This window comes from Siniperca chuatsi, linkage group LG14 (genome assembly GCF_020085105.1).
Source record: "Siniperca chuatsi isolate FFG_IHB_CAS linkage group LG14, ASM2008510v1, whole genome shotgun sequence".
NCBI lineage: Eukaryota > Metazoa > Chordata > Actinopteri > Centrarchiformes > Sinipercidae > Siniperca > Siniperca chuatsi.
This window is the reverse complement of record NC_058055.1, coordinates 28,290,623-28,301,048: the sequence shown is the minus strand read 5'-3', so window position 1 is coordinate 28,301,048 and position 10,426 is coordinate 28,290,623. Positions and strand designations below refer to the sequence as shown.

At 46.9% G+C, this 10,426-nt stretch overlaps 1 protein-coding gene across 1 annotated transcript; it reads left to right on the top strand.

Annotated features, from left to right (window-relative positions):
* The first annotated feature begins 1,873 nt into the window (after nucleotides 1–1,873).
* im:7136398 (schwannomin-interacting protein 1) lies at nucleotides 1,874–10,426 on the top strand. The gene is made up of 7 exons (XM_044221253.1): nucleotides 1,874–2,083; nucleotides 2,929–3,131; nucleotides 5,661–5,770; nucleotides 6,341–6,422; nucleotides 6,780–6,893; nucleotides 7,030–7,147; nucleotides 8,584–10,426. Exons 2-7 carry the CDS (start codon nucleotides 2,937–2,939, stop codon nucleotides 8,676–8,678), a joined length of 714 nt encoding a protein of 237 aa, XP_044077188.1. The 5' UTR covers nucleotides 1,874–2,083; nucleotides 2,929–2,936; the 3' UTR covers nucleotides 8,679–10,426.

Sequence of the window (10,426 nt, the reverse complement as noted above, 5' to 3'; positions counted from 1 at the left end):
AATTGTTATTTAATATTTAAATGAGTCAAATAATTAGAAAATATTTGTTTTGTATTATCTGAGTAGTAAAAGTGATTTCTGTTGAATGGATATGAAGCCGTCGGCATATTTAGTAAAAATAAAATGATTGCGTGCAAGTTAATAAAAGTCTTTTATTAGAGTATAAATAGATATAATGATCCGCTGGGTGGAAACTGGGGCTGCAGCCGATAATTAGCCTGCATCCATCGTTGATGAATCGATTGATTATCTTTTCAATTAATAACAGAATCTATAAAATGTCCGAGCAACAGTCCAAAAGGAGAGTCAGCGATATAAAACTCACGCTGACGCAGTGAATATTTACAGCGAACCAGTTATCGAAACTGTTGCAGATCAATTTTCAGTCGATCGACTAATCAACCAATCGACTAACTGAATGACTTGAACGGCGTCTGAAAAATAAACGTCATCAAAATGACGAGTCGCGAAGCCACGCGACGCTACAGGAACTCCAGTCACAGCAGCAGGGCCGTTAGCGTCTGCCGCTCTCCCAGAATCCCCAAAACCTCCATCTGCTTCCAGTCGTCATCTCCAAAAAATGGTGAAAGGGGACACCGGGAGGCTCGGCCTGTAACCCCTTCACCGCCTCCCCGCAAGCCAGAGGGCAGACCGGAGCCCAGAACCAGAACCAGACACGCACGCTCAGATAGGAGCGTTAAAACCAGACTTTATTTCCAGGTGCTGGTTTTCCCCCCTTTAAACCCGTGAGACCAGTTTGAGCTGGAAGCTTTAAAGACCGCAGGCTCTTGTGCTTCACTTTATACTTTTCTTTTTACTGCACGTAGTTAAGATTTTACCACAAAATATGACATAAAACCACCCAAAAGTATTTGAAACTGTTCAAAGTAGCCACAACATTTAAACGCTGCTCACACATCCATGCTTCAGTAATAATAACCCAATAATATATAATAATATAGCACACGCTGCATTATTTTTACTTGTAACGGAGTATTTTCAGTGTGTTATTGCGACTTTTACTGCAGTAAAGGATCTGAACACGTCTTCTACACCGTCACAATGCAGCTGTAGTGTAGAAATGTACAGAACTTTGCTTTGTAGTGGTTTTTAAATCCTGTTGTTATGAAAATGACAGCTGACTTTGCACTTCTTGCAGCCATGTTGGAGATAACTGCGAAACATCTGGATTCGGCGTGTCTGTAGATCCATAACTACATTTTAAATCTCCTGCCAGTTAATACCACCGTCACGCTGCAGCTATCGATCCCGACAGAATCCATTTTGATCCAAATCAAGATGGAGGCCGAACATTTCTTTGACGCAGGCGTCGAATAAATAAATAACTAACTAACTAACTTTCCAACGCGTCTGACTTTAAGTTGACCGCAAACTGTCACATTTGGGATGAAATGTACAGAAAGTTAAAGTTTGAGCGTTAAAGGTCACTGTTGTCATGACAACTGAGCAAAACTCCCATCTGCTGATGAAGACCGTGAGGTGCGGTCGAAAGCCCTGGGGGGGAAAAAAACAATACATTTAGTTAAGATTGTTTTTAGGTGTGAATATGAACTGATTAATCTGACTGCAGTATTTGTAAAATCAGAGTCCGGACCTCCGAATCTGAGTTCTTAACGGTTTATTTTGTGGCGGGAAAGACGACATCTTGTCACTAACGGCAGCCGTGTTTACTGAGCTCTGATACAACTAGTGTCGCTAACAAACTACTTTAGTACATTACATTACCGCCATCATTAAACTTAATAATGGCAGAAGTAGCCTGCTAATATGAATAACCTCCGGCCGGAGTCTCGGCGCTGCTGTGACCGTCGCCAAGAGGTTAAAGTGGGCCGAGCGGAAGGAGGAGGAGGAGGAAGGAGGGAGGAAGGAGGGAGGAAGGAAAGGGAAGGTCCTGCCTTCCTTCAGACGGAGTTAAACCAGTTTTAGGCCACAACTTTTCTTTAATGTTGCCGTAATAACTCCGTAGTTTCAGGCCACACAGCGAAGCCAGCGGGCTGCCGGGACCCGCGGGGTGACGGACGGCGACATGTCGGAGGGATCCGGGGCCGCCTGGATGTGACTGGTAGGCGGGTAAAACCCTCCGAGGTCTCCCCGCTGCGGGTAAACAACCGCGGGCAGAGCAGGCGGACTGCTGCGGGGACACTTCGGCTCCACGGACCGGAGACTCTTTTAAACAAGTTAGCTGTACAGCCCGTTACCGAGCAGAGGGACATCTGAGAACCAGGGGATATTATTGCATTAGCGATTAATTGATTATCATTGTTGACACCGATTAGATTTCTGTTGATCTACTCATCCATTCGCCTGATTGACAAATTGTTTGCCAATTTTAAGAGTTTAAATTATACCACAACCTAAAACACACGACTTTATTGTCCTTAACTTCTTCTTTAATAACAGCAGACCTGGCTGAGTTAACAGGTTGATGTGTGCAGGGTTACTGCTGGGTTATAATGTCATTAAAAAAAAAAGTATATATTTAAAGTTTATTCAAAGTGTTGCGTAACAGCTGGCATCTGTGTGCACGAAAATAAAGTGAAACCAGTAAAAGCAGCGCCTCTAAACACTGCAGCGCGCCTTGGAAACTGGGTTTTACATTATTAAAAGTCAGTAAGTTGCACTGATGTGTTCAGACCTTCACTGGAGTGTTTCTGAGTTAAACGCCTCAGCGCTTCTTCCCTCTGAGCCAATTCACCTTCCACCTTTTCTATCAGTTCTGACCGACACGTCGCACATATTCACACACAAAATGACAAGTTACTGTTTGATAACAAACGTGTCGCTCGTGTGTCCTGTAACGGGGGTCACGCCGGAGGTTAAAATCCGTATCGGAGTCTAATTCTCTTTTCTGTGTTTTCGTTATTTCGGCCTGGACGGACGTTTCCTGATCTTGTTGTTTGTCTGCAGAGAGGAGGATGGAGGGAGAGAAAGAGATGGCAGAGGAGGAGAAGGAGGAGGAGGAGGAGGAGGAGGAGAAAGAGCTTCATCATCACATCGCAGCGGCGCCCTCTGTGGACTACCCGGACCTTCCCATCATGCATTGGGAGGACTTGAGCCAGCGGATAGCTGAGTTGGAGAAACAGGAGCAGGAGAGGAGGGAAAGGTCGAAGGTCAGCCACGACGAGTGTTGGTATTTCTGTTATCCTGATAGTGGTAACATTTCTCCAAAGAAAAACTACATTTCCCAGAAGGCTTGGCGTCCTCCGTCCCTGAAGACTGAAGCCGACTTTCTGTCAGAAACGTGTCAGACCTCAGGCGCCCACTTATTCCCGCCCGAGTTGTGAATATTTTCCTTTATTGATGACACAATAATACAGGGAGTATTCGAGAAAAAATAAACTAAACTAATCACTGAACACAAGCAGAAACGAAACTGTACAGCGTAAAGTTTACGTAACGGGAAACAGCTGGCAGGTCACAGCGAGGCTGGGGCTTTGTGTCGTGGCGTGGCCGACATTAGCCGAGCACGACTGCTCGTTTTATTAACACTGCAAAGACAGCAGTGGTGTTACTTTCCGGCTCGAGATATTGCCGCAGGGCTGCGTAGAACTCGGTCTCGCGTCGCTAGCCGATACCAACCGACTCTCTCGAAGCGACGCACGAGCGGAGCGAATCGGGCAGCCGGCGCCGGTCGAGCCCTGACAGGCGCCGCGCGTTCGACTTCATGGAAGTCGTGAGGTCGGATTTTTGAAGCAGGAAGTCGAGCTCGGCATTAAAGTAGTTTAAGTCGTGAGGCAAAAAAAGGTCGAAGTCGAACTGAAATTAAAATGAATTTCTGCTAAGAAATCGGTTTTTGTTCTGTGTGATTATTTGGTCAGAACTGGAAACAACGGCGGTTTTCTTCAGTGTGCGTGAGGTTTTGGTTCTGACTGAATTCGATTGGTTTGACTGGACGTAAAGTTCCCGCTCCTGCCGAGTCAGAACAAAAGACGAACAGCTGTTAGAAAACATCTGCTCCTTTGATAAAAACTCGAAGCCTGTGGACATAAAACCTGCAGCAGAGAAGTCGACTACGACTGAAAGCTGATTTTACAATCTGCAGCTTTAATTCATTTACATGTGGATCGATTTTGGCTAAATTCATGACGTGTTTTCTTTTAGAAGTGCAACAACAAAGCGTTTTGAATTTGCTAACCTCTGATTGGCTTATTCTCCTTAGCAGCAGCAGCAGCCGAGGCTCCTGGGTAGTGTAGTATTTAAATCCTTCCACCAAACTGACAGAAAAAAAACAGATTTGTCAGAAACAAAGTTGAAATAATTCAAAACAAACCCTACACGATGGTTTCCTTTATCCAGGAGACTTTCTGTGCTCAGTAACATCGAGGAGATTTGTAGTTTAAAACAGCTATAATGGATATTTTTATACTAACGGTGTAATGACGGCGTGTCGTGTCTCTGCAGCTGAACCTGCAGCTCGCTGTTCGTCTGCCGCTGCTCCGGTTCGCTCTCAGCGCTCAGAGCGTCGCTGCCGGAGAAGAAGAAGCTGTAAAAAGCCGCTGAACGCTTCCTGCTGACCAGCAAACAGCAGACTCTGACACGCCTCCTGACGGAGCGTCACGTGACTCTGACACGCCTCCTGACGGAGCGTCACGACTCTGACACGCCCCGAGCGGAGCTCTGACACGCCTCCTGAGCGCCACGTGAGCGCCTCCTGACAGCGTCACGTGACTCTGACACGCCTCCTGAGGAAGCGTCATGTGACTCTGACACGCCTCCTGACGGAGCGTCACGTGACTCTGACACGCCTCCTGACGGAGCGTCACGTGACTCTGACACGCCTCCGTGACTCGGACAGCGCCACGATGAAGCTCACGTGACTCTGACACGCCTCCTGAGGAAGTGTCATGTGACTCTGACACGCCTCCTGACGGAGCGTCACGTGACTCTGTAGCTGCTGGAGGCGGGAACAAGCAGCTGTTTGATCACGAGTCCAACACGTCGACTTAAACGTGACGACACGTCAGCGTTGTTCACTACTTGTTTCAGATGAAAATAATCAGTTCTTGCAGGTTTAAAGAAAAAAATCAGAACTGTATCACCTCAGTTTGATGCAGCGGCATTATGGGAAACGTAGGAGCTTGACCCGCATCTCTCTGACTCGTCTGTCCCAGCGTTATGGAAGTCAGAGCAGTGCAGGGCTCGCCGTTTGCCCCCCTTGTTCTGACTTCTGCCTCCGTCTGATTACATTCCTGAAGGGACGAGAACGCGTTTGTAAGGAGCTAAACTGAGGAGCGCGAGGGCGTTCGGCCAGCCTGACGTCACAGAGACACTCTGCAGATCCTGGCTGCATGTTTGCACATTCTCGGGTGGCATAATGATAACTTAGCAACACCAGTTTCCTCTTTGCTTCGGCGATTTATTCAGACGCGTTGCTGCTCGGGCTTGTGACGAATCCGGCTGCTGTCAAAGTGCTTTTTCTTGCACAACTCGATTGTTTTCTTTCCTGCGAACGACCGCACGGCTATATTTACAGAAAACGCTGAATTTGCTCGTTAGAGGCCGATCACACTTTGCAGTTTTGCAGAATCTTTTTCAGAAGTTTGCAGAACCAAAACAAAACTAATTGAAGTGATAATTTGTGGTCAGACGATCTGCCTGGGATCACATAGTGATAACTGTGTCCTGCTGTCTTCCTGCAGAGGGGGACGGGGGTGAGGATGCAGGAGAGTCAGGGGGGAGTGTGGAGAGACGTCTGGGAGGAAGAGGAGGAAGACTTCAGGAGGTGTCGAGTCTCTGTCGTCACGTCGCGGTAACGCAGAGCCGCACACCAAAGTTTGATTTCATTTGTGTCTGTTGATTCTGCTCTGTCGTCTTTTCGCAGCTTAGAGACGCCAGAAGTCAAATGTTGGCTAACGTTGATGGTTTCGGTATTAACTGAAACGTCCGGGATCATTTACATCTCGTAGTTTTTACAGACAGCAAACTTCAGCGGCTCGAGGAGATGACGAGGGAGCGAGACGCGACCTTGTCCTGATTACTGGACGAGGTTTTCACCTGAAGCTTTACTGTTTTCTGCTTTGTCGTTTTTTTTACTGTAAAACACTTTATACCTGTGTTTAGAAAGGTGCTATATAAATAAAAGTGTATTATCATCATGATGATAATTAGATTCACCTGAGAAAAGCAGCGAATCCTTGAAATCTGGAACCCTCGAGTGTCAGTTATCAAAGCGGCTGCTCTGCTGAAGTGAAATCACCGTCAGTACGTTCTGAAACTAATAAAATGTCAGACGCTTTATTGAGAGTAAACAGCGTCACGTAAACAGTTTGAGCACTGGCTGAACACTGACGCCCTCTCTCCTCCTGCTGGGGCTTCACAGATTTCACAACCACAGAAACCTGCAGCTGTGCTTCATCAACAACAGCGACAGCGAAGACGAGGAGGAAGGAACCAACAGAAAGGTCACCTTCTGTCTGTTAATACAAATATACGCTGGTGCCTGCTGACTTTCAGTAACCACAACACTGCTTTAATATAAACGTGTTTTTTTTCACTGAACAAAAGCCAAATGTTAAGGTTTTATTTTGCCAAATCAGAAACGTCCTCAGATACTATTGAATATGCAGTAACTTGTAAATATATCATTTATTGATGACCTTTGGGAAAGTGACGCAGATGTTTGTTCTTATTTTCAGTTTGTCGTCATTTCAAACATTTCCATTTTAATTCACCTTCATCCAGCTTTCGTGACTTAAAAGACAACCAACAGAAACATGTTCTGTCCAGTGATCTGACCGCTGACCTTACATCTCCGTCAGGTTTCCATGGGAACGGGGGGCAACGGTTGCCATGCCGCTGGGCTGAAACAGGAAGTGGCCACCGCTCTGAGGACGCTGAGAGACAAACTGCTGGCTGAGCAGAAGGAGAAGGAGGTAAAAGGAAGGAAGGATTAAGTTTGCGAGAGCCGTAGGAGCAGAGACAGAAGGAAAGAAACGTTATCAACAAAGAAACAGCAAGCTGAGTGTGTGTGTGTGTGTGTGTGTGTGTGTGTGTGCGTGTGTGTTGCAGCATCTGGCAGGCAGCAGCGGTGTTGCCAAGCGGAAACATCTGGAGCTGTGGGAGCTGCAGGAGTGTTCGGTGCAGCAGCTCAGCAGCTTGAGAGCATCACTTCAACAGGACGTGCACGGTACACACACACACACACACACACACACACTAAACACACACACACACACTAAACACACTAAACACACACTCTGCAGCCATGAAACGGGGCGCTGAGAAGCTTGTGTCTTGCACCAGCATCGAAATGTCCAGAGAAACTCGTCAGACGTCCTGCAGCATGAATCATTTCCTCGACACAGGAGCACCGGACTCTCCTGGATGTTTGAACCAGATCTGGTTCGGTAGACGGCTCCAAATACTACGATACCCACGAGCCTCAGCTGCCAGTCAGACTGGGCTTCATCAAAGGACCAAAACACGTAGTCACCGTTACCAAATTCATGTTTAACGTTGAGCACAGCCGACCAGAAATGTCAAACTGCACATCGCGGTCCTGGATCGCCCTCTGTTAGAAGATACACGAAGGAGACGGCCATTTCATTCAGGAGTATTTCTGTAAGGCAAGTTTATTTGTAAAGCACCTTCCAACGACAAGGCAGTTCCTGGTGCTTTACGTGAGGCTTAAAAGGCATCAAGGCATTAAAGAAACACGAGACAATAGAAAGAGACATTTAAATAGGATTTGAGAGTAAAATGAAATGGAAGATAAAAACACGCTAAAATAGATCAAACTGGAGAATAAAAAAGACAGTCACATATCTGGTGTCCGCGAACCACGTCGTCTCCGGGTCGAGGGCCTTTGTTGCTTCTCCCTCCCCCTTGTTTAGGTTTAATATGCCCCGAAAATAATAACTTTATTCATCTTCTAGCCACTCTAATGGGAGAGACCTCTCTTGGTCAAAGTACATCCTGTTATTTTATTCCTTTGCACCTGTTTGCACACGTTGTTTTTTCCACCGTAAAATCGGTCTGAAGACCAGAGATCCATAAATATCAAAATGGCCTCTCTCTCTCTCTCTCTCTGTCTCTCTCAGTGCCGCACACAGTGCTGGATATAAATGCTCTGGTAAACAGACCGTCAGTCAACGTGCATTCAGTGCAAACAAACGTGTCAAAACATGGCCGCGACATATCCTGACGCTTTGACGCGCTTCAGCTCGAGATGACTCTTGCGTAGAAAACAACGGGTGTTTTGACGCGCTTCGTGTGCGTTGTTTGTTATCTTTTAACGAGCTCGTTGTTGGATGGATTGATTCTGCCTGAACGTCTGACAGGTTAGCACGCCTCTGGAGCTCTGCTCACTATCAACGTATTTGTTCCCTAACTTAAGAAAGTTGATAAAATGCTTTTACTCGTAGTCCTAAAAGTAGGCGGCACATTTAACTCCTTCTACGTCACAACTTAATATGTTCCAGACACTCGTGTTTTTTGCTAAAACATGACTTAATATAAAATGTCGGTGAGTCCCGAGGCGGTTAGCAAAGATAGATAAACAAAGATAAACAGGCAGCGACACATCGTTTACTCTTTGACTCTGTCTTGTTGCTTTTCTTCCAGCACTGAGCTCCGAGCTGGTGACCCACCTGTTGGTACGAGACCAGCTGAGGACGAAGCAGGACGCCATGCTGCTGGACGTCCAGGACCTGACCTAACACCAGGACCACAGACTGGACGGTCCACACAAACAAACAAGTTTCCCCCACACCAATGTAAACATTTGGCCACTCCAGGACCAGGTCGGGCTGCTCGTCCATGTCAGCCCAGGAGACATTTACTTCAACAAAACGTTAGCTGACCTGCTAATTTATTGAAACTGACAAATCCCTAGCATTCAAGGCAACAAAGAGGGAGACACGACTGGACGGTCAGGTTAAAGTGAAATTTAATCACCGCATGGCATCGCTCCGACTACCAGATTGACGGCAAATGACAAAACTTGAAACTAACAGCAGTTAATGTCGTAGACAGGATGAGACTGCAACACACGTCCAAAGGAAAGTTCATATACGAGTTGGTACGTGACAGCAGGTTGATATGAATCGACGAGAAGTCTATTTCGAACAGACAGAAAGTCACTGTTTCAAATAAACAAAGGAGCAAAGACTTCCGTTGGATTGTTGGGAAGCCAAATCCGTACGTCAACGTCTCCAGTCTTCTGGCTGGCGAGGGCAGTGTTGAACCAGCCGGGTCTACGAGGCCTGTAAAACATCAACAAGAAAGACAGACGCAACACGCCGCTTGGATTTTGTCAGAATTTCTTCTAAACTGCACTCAGCCATTTAATTCACTTAGTGCTTTGGTCTACCTGTTGAGCTACTCAGGATCTGTGTTGTCAAGTTTGGGGTCCAGTTTGAGTTGTATTGTACCTGGAAATGAAGGCAGAGGCTCAGAACGGAAGGAGAAGAAGTGGTCGTGATTTGATGGAGGACGGTCAGGAGGGAAGCCTTCTTCCTCAGAAATGAATCCGTCCTCTCTGGTGCCACCAGGGTGGTGACACCAGTATACATAAGAAATTTACATACACTAAAAACGATGGGTTAGATTGGGCGGCCAGTTCTTACAGTCACTTTTCATGCATGGATTATTAGCAGGTGTGTGAATGACGGGGACAAAATGTGGTGTTGAATCAGTCAGTTTACTTCACAGAAGCCTCTTTCAGACATGCAGCTTTTTTGATATCAGATTGTTGTTCGATCTGCCCAAGATGCGTGACGGTCAAGGTCAAAAATTAGCAGCACTGGTTCAGCATGACTTGGAGTCAGCATCTTCAAGCCTGAGGTCAATGTTCTCTGCCGGAAAATGGTGGTTTGCTCCCTCCAGTTCAAGTATCTCGGGGTCTGAGGGTAAAATGGAGCGACATGCGGATCGGTGCGGCGTCAGCAGTAACGAAGACGTTGTACTCGACCGTTGTGGTCCAGAGGGAGCCGAGCCAAAAGGCGAAGCTTTCGATTTACCCGTCGATCTACGTTCCAACCCTCGCCTGTGGTTGTGAGCTTTGGGTAAAGAAGGAGATCGCGGATACAAGCGGCCAAAATGAGTTTCCTCTGTCGGGTGTCTGGGCTCCGCCTCAGAGAGAAGGCGAGGAGCATCTGATCGGGATCCTCCTGGACGCCTTCCTTTGGAGGTTTTCCGGGCACGTCCAAGTGCTAGGAAACCCCGGGGTGGACCCAGGACACGCAGGAGAGATTATGTATGTCATCTGGCTTGGGATCCTCCAGGAGGAGCTGGAAAACGTTGCTGGGACTGCCGCCGCCGCCGCAATCCGACCCCGGATAACAGGCCGAAAATGGATGGATGGTTCCAAAATGCTAACTGAACCAGAATGTGCACAATCAGCATCTTGAAGACGTGTTGGGCCGACGTAATGTATTAAACACACAAAAAAAACAAAAAAAAAAAA

What these genes read in the sequence shown, in the direction of transcription:
- im:7136398 (XM_044221253.1), top strand. Translation starts at nt 2,937, where the DNA reads ATGGAGGGAGAGAAAGAGATGGCAGAGGAGGAGAAGGAGGAGGAGGAG. An exon ending in AGGAAGGAACCAACAGAAAG is followed by an intron (nt 6,423 to 6,779) that starts GTCACCTTCTGT and finishes CATCTCCGTCAG; the next exon opens with GTTTCCATGGGAACGGGGGG. An exon ending in ACTTCAACAGGACGTGCACG is followed by an intron (nt 7,148 to 8,583) that starts GTACACACACAC and finishes CTTTTCTTCCAG; the next exon opens with CACTGAGCTCCGAGCTGGTG.